General features: G+C 46.9%; 1 protein-coding gene across 6 annotated transcripts in view; it reads left to right on the top strand.

Annotated features, from left to right (window-relative positions):
* The window catches only part of FBXO10 (F-box protein 10), a 64,333-nt gene that overhangs the window by 36,771 nt on the left and 11,011 nt on the right, over positions 1-16,551 (top strand). For 5 of the 6 annotated variants that reach the window (XM_077912572.1, XM_077912576.1, XM_077912574.1 and 2 more), the window contains 4 exons: positions 2,121-2,711; positions 5,922-6,755; positions 9,779-9,928; positions 12,430-12,566. In XM_077912572.1, the coding sequence (XP_077768698.1) occupies positions 2,121-2,711; positions 5,922-6,755; positions 9,779-9,928; positions 12,430-12,566 (1,712 nt within the window). Of the gene's footprint in view, positions 1-793; positions 921-2,120; positions 2,712-5,921; positions 6,756-9,778; positions 9,929-12,429; positions 12,567-16,551 lie in introns of all 6 variants that reach the window. The other variant, XM_077912575.1, reaches the window with a different exon arrangement.

Raw genomic sequence — 16,551 nt, 5'->3', positions numbered from 1 at the left:
ATATTTACCTTCTTAGGATAGAGAAGGAATAAAAGAACCATTTTCTCTTGAAAAGCCTGAAAACGGGGATCCCTGGGTGGCGCAGCGGTTTAGCGCCTGCCTTTGGCCCAGGGCGCGATCCTGGAGACCTGGGATCGAGTCCCACGTCGGGCTCCCGGTGCATGGAGCCTGCTTCTCCCTCTGCCTGTGTCTCTGCCTCTCTCTCTCACTGTGTGCCTATCATAAATAAATAAAATTGAAAAAAATTAAAAAAAAAAAAAAGAAAAGCCTGAAAACGTATAGCTAAAGGAGGAGGTGAGGAACAGGAGACATGGCTATCACGGAGACCACTGTAAATAAAGCAGTGTTCGTTTGGGGGAGTCACAGCTACCAGGAGCCCAGCCTTTGCTTTGTAATGCTTACCAGTCCAGAGCCTAGCTTTTCTTTAGTGCTGTCAAGGACTTAGTAAAGTCATACTAGGTGATCATTACAGAAAAACCTATGTAACATGGCCCTAATACTAATCTGTGGAGTTAAAACCAGACCTGTCATGATGAAGTCTAGAATTCTTGTAGACATAAATCACACATTTGTGCTTCTGGCCTTCCTAGGCCTAGATAGCTGACAGGTATGATCATGATGTTCATTAAATGGAGAGGAAAACCAAAACCTTGAAGAGGTTAACAACTTGATTACAGTCTGTTGTGAAGTCTGCCCTATTTCCAATTTTAGTTTCTAGTTGTCTAGAGACTTTATAGGGTTTCAGACTTGAAAGTTGCTCTAGGTCATCTAACACAGTCCCCTTGTGTGTTAGGTGGGGAAACGGACACTCATAAATGAGAGGTATAAATAACAGAAATTCAATGAAGCCAGCTTGAGCAAAAAGAATTTATCACAAGAGTACAGAGCTAGCTGATGGAATTCAAAAGGCAAAGATAAAGGTGAGTTTTGAGCATGGGCTGGAGCTGTGACCTGGCTATAGAGAAATTGGGATGGTTTCTGCCCTTCTCTGCTTGTTTCTGTGTCTCTGACTCATTCTTCTCTCAATGTAGACTAGCTGCTTCTGCCCCACCCCACCCTTACCCCCCTGCAAAGAAAATGGGCGCTGGCAACTTTTCCTGAGTTTTATAGCTTTAGGAAAGAAGCCATTCATTATCTTCCATTCAGCAAAGAAGTCAACCTGATTCTAGAATTGCAACTCGTATTCCCCTGGAGAGCTCAGTGGCCCAGTTGGAGCCATCCAGAGTCCAACTTTTTGCTGCAATGGTCTGGGGTAGTATTGTCCTCTGACATGGCTACCAGGGGACCCTGCATCTCTAAAAATGTAGATTGTTGGTGTGGGGCAAAAAGCAAGGGGACAGATGGCTGGGCAGCCAGTGGGGTAGGTGTTTAAGACAGTAGGGTTGCATCAGTAGCAGAGCCAGGACCAAAACTCACAGCCTCTGATCCCGCATCAGTCTTTCCTGAAGTTTCCTTACATGAGAAAGCAATGGTAATTATTTAATCTGGCAATGAGGAGAGACTGACAGATGGACACTCACTGTCTCAGTTCATTTTCCTCTTGGTACGAAGAAATAGAGGTCCCTTCCTTGGGAGTCTAGGGAATCCAGAGCTCTAGGACTGTAACAGCTAAAGGTGGGTTCCCTCTGTATTAGTTCAGAATCTTAGTTACAAGTCATAGAAACTCAAATAAAAACAGCTTAAGCAAAAAAGGTCATTGAGGTACCCTGTAGAATTGAAGAAAGAACCGAAGATTCCAGGGCAGCTTCAGGAATCTGGAATCAGTACCACCAGGACACATACACGTGTGATCACTTACTTTTTCTCTTTTTCATTTTTCATCTTTCACCTCCTCACTTCTGCTTGGCTCTGGTACCGCAAGGTTTTCTCCACAAGTGGGAAGCATGGCTGATAGCAGATCAGATATAATGTCTGATCAAGAGAAAAGAGAGTCTTCCCTGCTGACTCCAGGTAGAAAAGTCCCAGAAGAGGATTCTAGTTGAAGGGATAGAGTCCTATGATTGGCTGTGCCTTGTTTGCTTGCACACTCTTGGGGTCAGGAGAAGGCAGGAAATATTTCAAGAAGGGGAGCTGTAAGCAAGGTCAGCAAAAACCTCTCTGGTTTTATGTCTATCCCTCAGGTGACCATGGAGGCTGGCGGCCTCCCCCTGGAGCTGTGGCGCATGATCTTAGCCTACCTGCACCTGCCCGACCTGGGCCGCTGCAGCCTGGTTTGCAGAGCCTGGTATGAATTGATCCTCAGTCTCGACAGCACTCGCTGGCGGCAGCTGTGTCTGGAATGCACCGAATGCCGCCACCCCAACTGGCCCAACCAGCCTGATGTGGAGCCTGAGTCTTGGAGGGAGGCCTTCAAGCAGCATTACCTGGCCTCCAAGACCTGGACCAAGAACGCCCTGGACTTGGAGTCCTCCGTCTGCTTTTCTTTATTTCGTCGGAGGAGGGAACGCCGTACCCTGAGCGTTGGGCCGGGCCATGAGTTTGACAGCCTGGGTAGTGCGTTGGCCATGGCCAGCCTGTATGACAGAATTGAGCTGTTTCCAGGCGTGTACGAAGAGCAAGGTGAAATCATCCTGAAGGTGCCCGTGGAGATCGTAGGGCACGGGAAGTTGGGTGAGGTGGCCCTGCTTGCCAGCATCGATCAGCACTGCTCCACCACACGCCTGTGCAACCTTGTCTTCATGCCCGCCTGGTTCTCACCCTTCATGTTCAAGGTGGGTATCCACATCCAGATGGGTGGCCTCTTCAGTCCTGACTTGGGCCACTTCTCAGTGGGTTTGTAACCCCTTTGTTGTTAAAATTGGGAGTTTTTCGTTACTCCTAAAACACACTCCTCTGACCTCTGCACCAGTTGAGAAACGGGTAAGGGATCAGTAACGATCAACATTCTACTTTATTCCTGGAAAGCTATATTAAAAAATAAGTCGAGGACTCAAGACCCAAACTGCTTTGTACTTCTTCCCTTCCACACTGAACGAACTGGAACCCCAGGTGAAGTAACTAGGTGGGAAAGCCAGGTCCTGGAGTATGCCACATGGTGACAGGAAACAGAACACCTCTTGCCCGGACTTAGCCAAAGCCAGGAGAGGCTATGCAGAACCAATGACCTTTAGCACGTTAGCCCCACCTTGTGGAGGAGGGTCAGAGAAGGTCAGGCTTTTACCAAGGGGACTGGGGAGAGGGTTAGGAAATACCAGCCCAAATTAGAGAGGGTGACAAAACATGAGAAACACCTAACTCGGGGAAACAAACAAGGGGTAGAGGAAGGGGAGGCGGGCACTGAGGGGGGCACTTGACGGGATGAGCACTGGGTGTTATACTATATGTTGCCAAATCGAACTTCAAAAGAAAAAAAAAAAAGAAATACCAGCCCAACACTTAACCTTCTAGGAACACAGAATGCAAGCTGTATTCAAACCAAAGGATGTATTGACATGTTGATAACTCCTGGCAGCAGAGTTTGCAGTTTTACATTGCCTAGAAACATAATATCTAGACTTCAAACCTGGTCAGTAATAATTATATCACCACTGTTACTACCAAGTAACAACAAATTGTCTCTCAGATTTGTAATAATCATCATACTACAGTCATTTACATTGCACTTACTGGGTCCCTGGTATAGCTTTATAGCCATTCGTAAGATGGGTAGTGCCATCTGGTTTTATAGATGAACATAATGGGACTCACCAAGATTAAGTGACATGCCCAGGTCTCAGACTTAGTAAGGGACAGAGCTAAGATCTAAAGCCTGTATTCATAGGTGACTATCCGTCTCTGACTTCATTTGATCCCCACAACAAATATTTGTGGTAGACAGTAGACGTGGAATCCCCATTTTTAGGTGGGGGTACTAAAGCCTCAGAGATGCTAAGTAACTTTCTCAAGTGGATAATTAATGAAGTTAGAACTCAAATTCTAGACACCTGGGTGGCTCAGCGGTTGAGCCTCTGCCTTTGGCTCCAGGCTTGATCCCGGAGTCCTAGGATCGAGTCCCACAAGGGGCTCCCAGCGTGGAGCCTGCTTCTCTCTCTGCCTGTGTCTCTGCCTTTCTCTCTGTATCTCTCATGAATAAATAAATAAAATCTTAAAAAAAAAAAAAAAACTCAAATTTTAAGTACTTTTGAAATTACCTTGTGCTGGATTTCTTGGAAACTTAAAAGCCTGCTTTTTAGGCCCAGAATGTTTCAGAAGGACTAGTGAACAACTCCTATGCTGATCTGCAGACCCAGAAGAAGAGTTTGATTCGAGACCCTTCATGTTTCATACGACATTTATTCTTAGAGTAATATGTTCGAGTCAGCCTTTCCTCCTTCAGAAGGGCAGCCACAGATCCCCATGGGGTGGGGCCTGGCATATATTAGCACCCCTTGAAAACAGGACAAGGGGCTAGGATGACCTTGCCTGTAAAATGCAAAGGCCAGGGTGATTCCACAGTGGTTTTCAGTGACTTCTGAGGACAACCCCAGCAATGGTTCTGCACCTCCAGAGAACTGGTGTTCCATCTACAGAGGGGACCAAGTAAGGGAAAATAGATTTAAACTGCAGCAAGGAAAAAGCCATAAGGAAGAGCTTATAGAGGTTAAGGCGAGTGAGTAAGCTCTGGGCCAAGCTCTCCGGGGTGCTCACTGCCAGAGAATGTAAAAACTGTTCAGGGGTGGATGTGTCTGGATTACTCACTGGAATCATGAAACACTCCCTCATTTTATGGTTCAAATCCATCTGATGGAATTTAGCGTGAAATCCGGAAACAGTTCTTTTTCAGGAATATAGAGTGGCTGGGCTTCTCAGCCATGCCTGGGAGCTAAGGGGCTCAGGTGAGTGGTGCTGTGGGATTCAGCTCTTCCCCACCCCAGAGGAGTCTCTGCTCTTTGTGTCCCTGACCCCAGGTAATGGTAGCTAATTTTTAGTGAGTGCCAACTCTGTACCTGGCTCCCTACCTTGTTCTTTGTTAGCTGGCAAGCCCTCTAGTGCAGACAAAGAGCCTCAGAGAGATGAAGTCCAGCCCAAAGTAACACACTTGAGAGAGGCAGAGCTGAGGGGTACCCCATGCAGTCAGACCCCAGAGCCCATCTTAACTACCGCTCAGCACTGCCTGGCTGTGGCAGGATACCTTGTCCCCCTCTTTAGGGACAGAGCCTGCTATCCTTTGCTGTGCCACCCCCCACCCTCCATAGCAGTTGCTACACAGGCTGGACTCTTTCCCAGAACCTGTGGCTGGGCCTCCCCTGCTGCCTGCCCCCACCCGGGCAGGGCTCAGCCCCTCCTGGCCTCTCTTATATCAGCCCTCAGGCTTCTGCCTGGCTCTGTCCTGAGTTCAGATGCCAAGCTTGTGCAATGTGGGGTGCTGCAGGGCTGAGAAGATGGTGAAGGTGCCTGAAGGAGTGAGACCTAGCAAGTCACCTCACAATCTCACACTTCTTTCGTGTAACCGAGACACCAAGCTGGGACTCCCTCATCCTTCAGGGGGCACAGTAAAATTGTGCTCAAATCCCAGCCTATTCTTGTGTTTGTAAAAGTCCAAAGTTCTCCTTGTCATTCCTGATCATCCCTAGAGCAACACTCACTCTCCTGGCTCACCTCTTGTGTTATTACCATGTTGACTTCATCTCACCTAGCGTCCCTCTGAGCATTCAACTTCCTCCCTCTCTCTTCTCCATCTTCACCCCTCAAAGTTTATATTCTCACTAAATTTGGATTGGAAGGAGGGAAAGGCAGGCAACTCCAAATTATCCTCCCTCTGATGCAGAGCAGCTTCCTATCCCTGTGCCCCTGTGTGGGGGCTGACACATGCCCTTGGTGGGACAGAGAACAGGATCAGCAGGACAGATGGCCTCTCCAGCTCCACCCTCCTTAAAGAGCAGTTAGAGTACTAACAAAACAATTATCCCTGTTTTATCTATTTTCTCTTTTTTATTCCTCAGACAACATCAGGTCACATCCAGTTTGACAACTGCAACTTTGAAAATGGGCACATCCAGGTCCATGGCCCAGGGACCTGCCAAGTGAAGTTCTGCACCTTCAAAAACACCCATGTTTTTCTGCACAATGTGCCCCTGTGTGTCCTGGAAAACTGTGAATTTGTGGGCAGTGAAAACAACTCCGTGACTGTTGAGGGCCACCCATCAGCAGACAAGAACTGGGCCTACAAGTATCTCCTAGGGCTTATCAAGTCCTCGCCCAGCATGCTTCCCACAGAGGACTCTGACTCTCTGATGTCCCTGGACCTGGAGAGCAGGGACCAGGCTTGGAGCCCAAGGACCTGTGACATTGTCATTGAAGGCAGCCAAAGCCCTACCAGCCCAGCCGCTACCTCCCCAAAGCCGGGCTCCAAGGCTGGCTCACAGGAGGCAGAGGTGGGCAGTGATGGGGAAAGGGTGGCCCAGACCCCAGACAGCAGCGATGGAGGCCTGAGTCCTAGTGGTGAGGATGAGGACGAGGACCAGCTCACATACAGACTGTCCTACCAAGTACAGGGCCCACGCCCTGTCCTGGGGGGCTCCTTTCTAGGCCCACCACTTCCAGGAGCGTCCATTCAGCTGCCTAGTTGCCTAGTGCTCAACTCCCTGCAGCAGGAGCTACAGAAGGACAAGGAGGCCATGGGCCTGGCCAGCTCTGTGCAGGGCTGCCTCATCCGCAAGTGCCTCTTCCGGGACGGGAAGGGAGGCGTCTTCGTTTGCTCCTATGGCCGAGCCAAGATGGAAGGAAACATCTTCCGGAACCTGACTTATGCAGTGCGGTGTATACATAATAGCAAGGTGCTGTCATGAGGCTCACTCTGCAGACATGTGAGGCATTACTGGATCACTAAGAACATTTTGATTAATGAGAGGGCTCCTGTGGCTATACACAGGAAGGCTTTGGTGGTGTTATTTTGCTTTTTTTTTTAATCCTCTTTTTTTCAGCTTATAACACACCCTTGCCTTATGTCTGTCATCTGATTTGGACAGAGCAGAAATTATTCTTCCCATTTTACAGAAGAGGAAACAGGCCCAGAGGGGAAATGTGACTTACCCTGGTTCGCACAGCAAGTTAGTGACAGAACTGGGACTAGAACCCAGGTCTTCCACCTCCTTTCACTATGTCATGCTGCTTCTCAAACATGTCCCCAAGTCCTAGGAGAAGGGACAAGTTTAGCTTGGATGAGAGAAAATTGAGGAACGCGTGATCACTGGCTTTGATCCACACTGGAAAAGGCTTCCTAGAAGAGGTGTCTAAGCTGTGAAGGCTGAGTTGAGGACAGCCAAGGAATGGAATGGAGGGGAGGAGCAAGGTTGGAGGCAAGATCAGTGAGGGGCAGTGGATAATTGTGGTCCAAAGGTGGAAAGGAGGGGACAAGGCAGCCTGGAAAGGTAGAAAAGAAGGCTTTAGGAAAGAGTGGTCAAAGGTGTGAGGCCTAGGTTTCCAACCTGAGTGGCTCAGGCAACAGCAGGAACATGGGAGGTAGAGACGGGGATGCTAGGTTTGTGGCATTTCTGACATCCAGCAAAGATGCCATCTAGTTACCTGGATCTGGAGCTTTGGGGAGAGATGTCCCCTGCCAGACAGACTTGGGAGCAAGTTGTAGTTGGGAGTCATTGAAAAGAAATGACGTTACACGGCCTTACTTATAGCCCTTTTACACTATTGCCTCTGGGGGCTTTTGGCAGGAATTAGGCAGCCTATAAATTCCAAGTGAGTCTCTAGCAAGGAACCTGAGAAACTAATATTCAGGATTTTTGAGTGAAAAAAAAAAAAAGCCCCCATGGTATCTCATGCGAACCCAGCATCAGGTACAATTATATGCTAAGTGACATGCGGACAAACAGGGAGGTGTGGGCGGGGAGAACCAGGCCTGCTGAGCTGGTCCCATGCCCAGGAGCAAAGCCTTGATCCAGCGCCCTGAGGGCAGCCACCCGTCTCTGCCCTTTCCCTGGAGAGTAAGGATGGCAGAAAGAGCTCAGTTGCTTCAGATTTCACACAGAAAACTGTTTTTCTTGGTGTTTTGTGTATCTTGTCATTTTTAGTTGGAAGTTGAGTCTTGTATAGAGACTGAGGTCAGTCACATTCATGTGTGGAGATGGGCATACCTCTTTTACTAGGGCTTTAAAGGACCAAGTTTTGGGTCAGTATGGGGAGGATTGAGCTGGTTTGGATTTTGTTACGATTATCCTCCTCGTACCATAGGCTTCATGCTCTTTACCTTCTGCTTTGCCAGTAGGTTTGCCAGTAGGCGTTACTCTGCCTCTCAGAGAGGGGCCGTCTCCGTGGCCTTGCCCCTCCCAGCAGTAGACTGCTTTCATTTGTGGCTCTGCGCTGGTGGTAGGCTTTCCCTCGTGGACCTGTCTGTCCTTAGTCTTAGGTCATTGCGGTCTGTGGGTCTTGGAAGTAGGCCCTTTCCAGTGGCTCTGCCTCACCCTCAGCATTAGAGGGAGCTCTAACAATATGGGCCAGAGGTGGGTTTTTTTCCTTTCCCTTGAGAGTGACAGGGTTTGCTACCCTTCCCCCAGTTTTTTCAGGCTAGTTCTGCAGGAGAGCTGGAGAGAAAACTCCAAGAGCGCCTTAGTGTGGCTGCCCTAGTTTTCCCCGTGCTTCTGCCATGAGGGAGGCAGTCTCCAGTCTCCTGTCCTGTCCCCAGTATTTCCCCACAAGTACCTAGTGAGGTCCATGGAGAAGTGAACAGACACACCTACTCCCAGAGTTTCTGCACTGACACTGCTTCACACTTGGCCTTTAACAACTGGCCAAAACTCGTAGCTGGATGCTTAGGGGTTCGTGTGGCATTTGCATCTGTGCAGGCAAGCGTGTGCTCACATCTCATCTCCTGGGAGGTACCTGTTTTCCTTGGATTTCAGGCTTGGGTGTCCTGCACCTCAGTTCTCTCATAGGTTCAAGAAAGGCTCTGTTTTTGTATATGATTCTGTTCTTGTTTAAGTGTGGGAACAGTGAATGCTCTCATCAGCTTTCTCCATCATAAACAGAAGGCTCCTCCTTGAAACTGTACTTCTGTTCTACTTTACCTCTCCAAGACTTTTATTTCAATGAAATATAATGTTTATTAGTGGCACACAGTTTATCCTAAAGTAATATATTTTTATTAATACACAATTGTTTAAAATAATACAAATATATTCTGAAAATGTAAGAGGTGATACATTCCCTTAAATAAGCTGTGCGCTGGGATGTGGTACCTTGTTTAAAGGAGGCTTCCTGGTACCAATACTTCTAATTGTCCCATAGTTTGGAGTACCAGTGGTTTTTGCACCTCCGGATACTATACCCAAGAAAGATTCAGAATGGACAAGAATAGGACTTTGTCTTACAAAGTGAAAGAGAAGGTGGGAGGTTATTCTCGGGTACATTCTCAGGTAGGTGAATTTTAGCAAAGGCACATGTGGGAACTTGATTCCATTCATTGTAGCTGTGCCCTTGGAACCTGAGGAGATCTTCATGTAACTCCAGTCCACATACAGTGTGAAGACCACTAAATCCCATCTTCTCTGAGGATCCTTTCTGTCCCATCATCCAGTTATTCTGCTCACAAGTTATGAATACAGGGCACGGGGCCAAGCTTCGGTCCAGATTTTATTTTAAAAACCACTGTGATTAGTAAGGAGCCTGCAGGGCAAAGCCAAGCAGGGCACAGAGCTCACTTCCACCAGGTAGGAAGAGGTGGTCCTTGCCTGTGGTGGAATAGCATGAAAGGAGCAGATGGTAAGAAAAAGATTGAGGTATTCCCCAAGCAGTTTTTTTAAAAAAAACCTGTGACAAGAAAACAAATGGCTTTCTCTTTTCTGCCTAGATTGTTATGCTCAGGAATGACATTCACCGCTGCAGAGCGTCAGGCATCTTTCTTCGCTTGGAGGGCGGAGGCTTGATTGCTGGCAACAACATTTACCACAATGCGGAGGCAGGCATAGACATCCGGAAAAAGTCCAACCCACTCATACTGGTACTTCTCCCTGTCTTCATACTCTTTTCAGAGTGGCTCTTGGTTCTTAAACCTCTTCTGAGATAAAAAAAAAAAAAAAAAAAAAAAACCTCTTCTGAGATAATCTAAGTAAATGTTGCCATCTTGAATTTATATTGCTTCCTGTTTGCAAGTGGTTCCTGCCCTTTTCTGTGTGTCCTTATGACTCTGTCTCCTTTGTTCACGTTCTAGTGACATTGACTAATTCACCTCCCTGACAAGTCTCCTTGAAAAAAGAAAGAGGACTGGATAGCCAGGGACATTTCTAAGAGCACTTCCTCCGCCCTGATAGGCTCTGGTTGGCTCTGAGTTTGATAAGAATAAAGATCTAAGGGATCCCTGGGTGGCTCAGCAGTTTGGCGCCTGCCTTCAGCCCAGGGCGTGATCCTGGAGACCCGGGATCAAGTCCCATGTCAGGCTCCCTGCATGGAGCCTGCTTCTCCCTCTGCCTGTGTCTCTGCCTCTCTCTCTCTCTCTCTCTCTGTCTCATGAATAAATAAAAAAAATCTTAAAAAAAAAAAAAAAAAGATCAATCTGCCCTATGAGACGCCTGGATAAAAAATAAAACACCAAGTTAGATCATTCTTCACTATAAATAGATATTTAGGATACTTAGTTCTGAACATTATTTGTTTCATGGATATTCTGAGGCCATGTGAGTTTGATTTTACACCAATGTGAAAACTCCTTAAGATGATAGGATACAGGACAGTGACATGAGAGAACAGCCCTTTTTTCCACTCTGGCCTTCCCTGAAAGAAACATTTCCTAGAACTGGGAAATGTGTTGGACTCCTTATGGGCTTGAAAAGATAATATCCCCCCTTATGCATAATGCTTATTGTATGCCGGATATTGTTCTAAGCACTTTGTATGTATTTACTTATTTTTGGTTTAATCTTTACACAACCCTGGGTGGTAGTAGAATTACTATCCCCATTTTATAGATGAAGGCACAAAGAGACTAAGGATGTTGCCCCAAATCCCACAGCTAGGGACGGAGCTAGGATTTAAATCCAGGCAGTTTGACTCAGGGCTGATGTTCTTGACCCATTATATTAGACTGCCCTTGCAAATGCAGATGAAGGAAAGTTCCTAACTATATTTGAAAAGACATGCCTAGCCAGCAGTGTCCTCTTTCAACCTCTTCCTCTCGCTGCATTTCTACCACGCAGCTGGCATCCGATGCACAGCCTAGACTGAGGAAATTATCACCACTGCTGCCAGAGAGATGAGAGGAGGCTGCCTTCCCAGGGATGGAGGGGACAGGCCAGTTTAGCAGGTGGAGGGGGAAGGGGGCATTACGGTTCCGTCCTGGCTTCGTGAAAGGGTGTGGGGGATGGAAATGCCACTGCTTACGCTTCTCTCTCCAAGCTTTTCAGCCCTGTGAGGGACTTCTGTTAGGCCGTGGTTACCCAAGTGAGTGTGCCAAATCCTTCAGGAGAAAATCTGGAAAGTGAATAAGAATAGAAGAGCTTACAGTGTGGAACATTTTCAAGCAGGCAAGAACTTTGTTTTTGTGAAATCCTTTTGGAAGAGAAACTGCTAACTTCCTGGTTTAAGTAGGGAATGTATTTAGGCTGTAAATTAACAGAGTGAAACAATTTTATTATTTATTGTCTAAAAATTTTGTCACTGTGCAAAAGCAGCTAACTGGGAAATGGGAAAACTAAGTTTCAGGTCTGGCTCTGCCTCATACTGTATGACCCTGGGCCTGCTTCCCCATTTGTACAAAGAGATATTCAAAATAAATCTAAGGGTCTTTATAATGCATAAGCCGCCGCCTTTAAAAAAAAAAAAAACAAGATCTTATTTATTTATTCATTAGAGAGAGAGAGAGAAGCAGAGACACAGGCAGAGGGAGAAGTAGGCTCCAAGCAGGGAGCCTGATGTGGGACTCAATCCCGGGTCTCCAGGATCAGGCCCTGGGCTGAAGGTGGCGCTAAACCGCTGAGCCACCTGGGCTGCCTGCACACAGCCTTCTGTGATCTTATGGCCCATGGAACAATCAGGCTCCCAGAGCTACACCTTTCCATGGGCCCTCCCTGCATGGGAAGTAAGGAATAGGAGTAAGAAAGCTCTCACCCCTCCTTGAAGGTGACCAGCATTGTCATGTAGTGGGGTGCTGCCCTTCCCTGAGACGTAAGCTCCCAGGCCCCCAGGTGGTGGGGCCTGGCCAGATGATTGTGTCAGTGTAGCAGGGATTAGGGGTTAGGGGGTGGTCTCTGGGGGCTCAGCAGCTTTCAGTGGCATGCCTTGCAGGCGAAGACTCCTCTCTCTGGATTTTCCCTTAGAGCTGTGCATGTGTGCAGTGGGACAGCAGCGTGGTCCATTCACTTGGTCGTATGCTAGCTAGGGATCTTCAGTGGCCTTGTTTTCTCCACTGTGTTCACCTTGGCCCTGCTGGGGGGGCAGCATTTGAGCACTCTGCTTCTTGCTGGCAGGTCTGATCTGTCTTCTGTGCTGTCTCACATTCCCCTGCAGTGTAACCAGATCCACCATGGCCTTCGTTCCGGCATTGTCGTCCTTGGCAATGGGAAAGGCATCATCCGGAACAATCAAATATTTTCAAATAAGGAGGCTGGCATTTATATCCTGTACCACGGGAACCCAGTTGTAAGGTATGTATGCTGTACCCAGGCCATCCTCACCCATGGTCCCTTCTTCCCTCGCTGATCTCTCTCTTTCTTAATCCTTGGGTTTACTCCATTCAAAAACGTTTTTGTTTACTAAAACAACTGTAGAGCCAAACAAGCAAAGACAAGACTCCACGCTGATCCCACCATAGTAACACAAGCGCTTTTGTTTGCATTCCCTTCCAGTTCACTGTGTAGCCATTCTATTCAGCAGTCATCGCTGAGCCCATCTAATAATGATCACAAAGGTTAACAGGGGCACTCTGCTCCCCTGGAGCTTACTCTAGCATGGAGGACATGCATGACCAGAAGTAACTCTAGATAGAGACGGCATAAAGATTTCAACTCACCTGAAGTGTGTTCAGTTGAAAGTGGTCACCTAGGAAGCTGTGTTAAAATCCAGAGGCTACATCTGCCCTTAACACAAAGGCATGCCATGATGGATCAGCGGTGTGAGCTGCCGTCCCAGTTCTCATATGGGGCAGACTGTGATGAGTGCTACTGAAGTGCTACCAAGGAAGGAAATCATTCTACTCGAGACATGGGAAGGCCTCATTTACAAGGGGGCATGAGAGATAGAATTTGCAATATGTGTAGAACGTGTACTGTCATGGAGGTGGGGAGTGGACATTCCTACCAGAGGAAACAACGTGAGCAAAGGCAGCAGAGCACGGCAGCCTCAGGACTTACCTAATGGTACGCTGTGGCCCGAGAACAGGTGTGACACGAGTGGTTCGATATTGCTTTAGGAAAATAACTGTTGGGCAGCCCCGGTGGCGCAGCGGTTTAACGCCGCCTGCAGCCCGGGGTGTGATCCTGGAGATCCAGGACTGGGTCCCGCATCGGGCTTCCTGCATGGAGCCTGCTTCTCCCTCTGCCTGTGTCTCTGCCTCTCTCTTCGCTCTCTCTGAATGAATAAATAAATAAATCTTTAAAAAAAAAAAAAAAGGAAAATAACTGTCACAGATATTCACAAGTATTGCAGCAAATATATTCTGAAGTAGTTTTTTCATTGATTGTTTCATTTGCATTCTTCCATGTTGTTGCATGGCCTTGATCAGTTTTGGAAGGTTTCAGAACATTCTGTCATTTTGATAGTCCATTATTTTTTGAACCATTCCTACTGTTAACCATCTGTTTTTCACTACTATTACAGGTTATTGAAAACAGTGGTCATAGAGCTCTTTTTCCATCTTTTGCATTATTGCCTTAAGAGACTGTGTTTGTATGTATGTGTGTTATCCATTTAACACACATTTAAGTGTTTGCTCTCTGTGTATGGGGACAGTGATATAAAAAGTGTGTAAGAACAGTCTCTGCCCCATAGAATTTAGTCTCATGCTGGAGACAGACACACAAATAACCAAAAAACACCAAGACGAATGCTTCAATAGGCCGTCGTGTAAGTGCCTAAGGAGCCAGCCACGATACCAGTTGAGCAAGTCAGGGAAGGGCATGAGGGGAGCTGATACTGAGTTGTGCTGAAAGGGTAAGTAGGATTTTGTGGTCAGAGGGATGGTATTCTGGTCCCAGGGGCAGTGAAATTCAGAGTATGTCCTGGTAATAAATGTGTGTCTGCCACGAGATGCCCAGGAGGTTGAGTAGAAGATCAGCCTACAAAGGCAGGTTAATGCTGGGACACAGACCTTGAGATATCGAGTATGATATGCAGAGTAATGGCTCTCTTGCTACATCCATTTCCTAATCCTTGGAATCCGTGAACGTGTTATCTTACATGGTAAAAGTGATGTTCCAGATGTGTCCATCAGGAACCTTAAAATGGGGAGATTATCATGGCTTATCCAGATGTAATCATAAGGATCCTTAGGGAAGCAGGAGAATGAGCTGGGAGGAGGAAATGTAACAACAGAAACAGGTCAGAGGGATCCCTGGGTGGCGCAGCGGTTTGGCGCCTGCCTTTGGCCCAGGGCACGATCCTGGAGACCCGGGATCGAATCCCACGTCGGGCTCCCGGTGCATGGAGCCTGCTTCTCCCTCTGCCTGTGTCTCTGCCTCTCTCTCTCTCTCACTGTGTGCCTATCATAAATAAATAAAAAAAAAAATTAAAAAAAAAAAAAAAAAGAAACAGGTCAGAGTGATGAGGCCATAGGCCAAGAAATCTGGGCAGCCTCTAGAAGCTGAAAAACAAGAAATGGATTCCCTTTAGACTTCCCAAAGGAACACACATCTGCTGCACCTTGATTTAACCCTGTAGGATCCATTTTGGACTTCTGACTTCCTAAACAAGAAGGTAATAAATTTGTGTTGTTTTAAGGCACTACATTTGTGGTAATTTGTTAGAGTAGCCATACACCAGTCTGGGAAGTTTGGACTTTACCTTGTGGGTCCTGGGAAACTGCTGAAGAGTTTTGAACAAGGACTGTTACAGTCAGATTGGTGTCTTGTTTTTTAAAATAGAATCTCTTTGAGGGGCGCTTGGCTGGCTCAGTTGGTGGAGTGTGTGACTTTTGATCTTAGGATTGTGAGGTAGGTAGGTAGGTTGGTTGGTTGGTTTTAAAGATTTTTTGTATTTATTCATGAGAGACACAGAGAGAGGAGCAGAAACCTAGGGAGAGGACCTAGGGAGAGGGAGAAGCAGAAGCAAGCTCCCTTCAGTGAGCCTGATGTGAGGACTCAATCCCAGGACCCCGGGATCACGACCTGAACCAAAGGCAGACGCTCAACCACTGAGCCACCCAGGCGTCCCAGGATTGTGAGTTTTCCAGCCCATGCTGGGTGTAGAGATTACTTTAAAATCTTTAAAAAACAATGACAGAATCTCTTTGAGAGTATAGGTTGTGATGTTTATGTTTCTTTGTGATGGAAGGTAGGGACCTGGGGGAGGGTTTTGAGATCCCTGAAGTGGATCTCAGGATAAGGCAAACCACAGCAGGGTTTTTTGGTTTTGTTTTTTGGGTTGTTTTTGTTTTTGTTTTTTTTTCTTTTTTCTTTTTTTTGCCAGTGAAAGTTTTATAATGTTTTGTGTTTCTTTTTTTGCTTTGGCTGTAAGGAAGCACAGGGCTCAGTTGGGCACATCTGCAATAAATGTCCCACCCTTGGTTTTTGGAACAGTGATCTTTCCCCTTTTCCTAAATGTTTTCTGATAGCTCTTCATCTTTATTTTGCCCTCCCTGTGTATACACACATACTTGTTTCTCCAAGTGGCCATGGGTTCTTTCTGGAAGTGAGATTTATATTGGAAACACACCAGCCGTGCATTTGCTGCTCTGGCACAGGTCTCAGAAATATGGATGAAGTGTGCCCTAGCCCAGGGACTGTCTGTGACCATGAACTCTAAAATCCACAGTGACCATCTGCTGATTGAATTGTAATCAGATCAAAGCAGAGCCCTCAGACCTAAGAGCAAAAATAGGGATGTTTTTAACAAATGATTTCACTTGTTCAACTCAAAAGCATGGTGTAGGTGCAATTGACATGTGGCTTCCCTAGGATCCACACATGCAATTTGCTGGGTTTTTTTTCCCCAAAGATGTAAACTATTTGGACCCTGCCCTAAGAGATGGGAAAACTTAGCCAACTCCTACTCAGTGAAATTCTGTGAGGTGCCAGGCTCTGCGTTAGGCTCTAAAGAGCCAGATGAATAGTTGGACCTAAATACCTCAGCCACATGATGGGAATTAGGAGGGTTGCCTCCTAAGACAGGAGGTGGGTACCCTTCCAGGAAGAAAGGAGGTCACAGCATTCCTGTTAGTAAAAATAACAAATAGCAAATGTCTGTCCTCCAGGGATAACCCAATTGTGCTAAGTCCAGGTGTGACTGGCCTTGTTTTAACAGGCAGGAAACCAAGTTGCAGAGACTAACACAAACAATGCATGCCCTTAAACATGCTCAGGTGTCTGGTTTTTCATTCATAAGGCCTTTCCATGGCAGTGAGGGCTGTGTGTGTTTCTCTGAGCAGGAACGTGTTTTCCTGTATTTTCTGCATGTGGCTAACCCAGCCCGTTAGGT

Source organism: Canis aureus, chromosome 10, assembly GCF_053574225.1.
Source record: "Canis aureus isolate CA01 chromosome 10, VMU_Caureus_v.1.0, whole genome shotgun sequence".
Taxonomy (NCBI): domain Eukaryota; kingdom Metazoa; phylum Chordata; class Mammalia; order Carnivora; family Canidae; genus Canis; species Canis aureus.
This window is presented reverse-complemented; position numbering and strand designations above follow the sequence as displayed.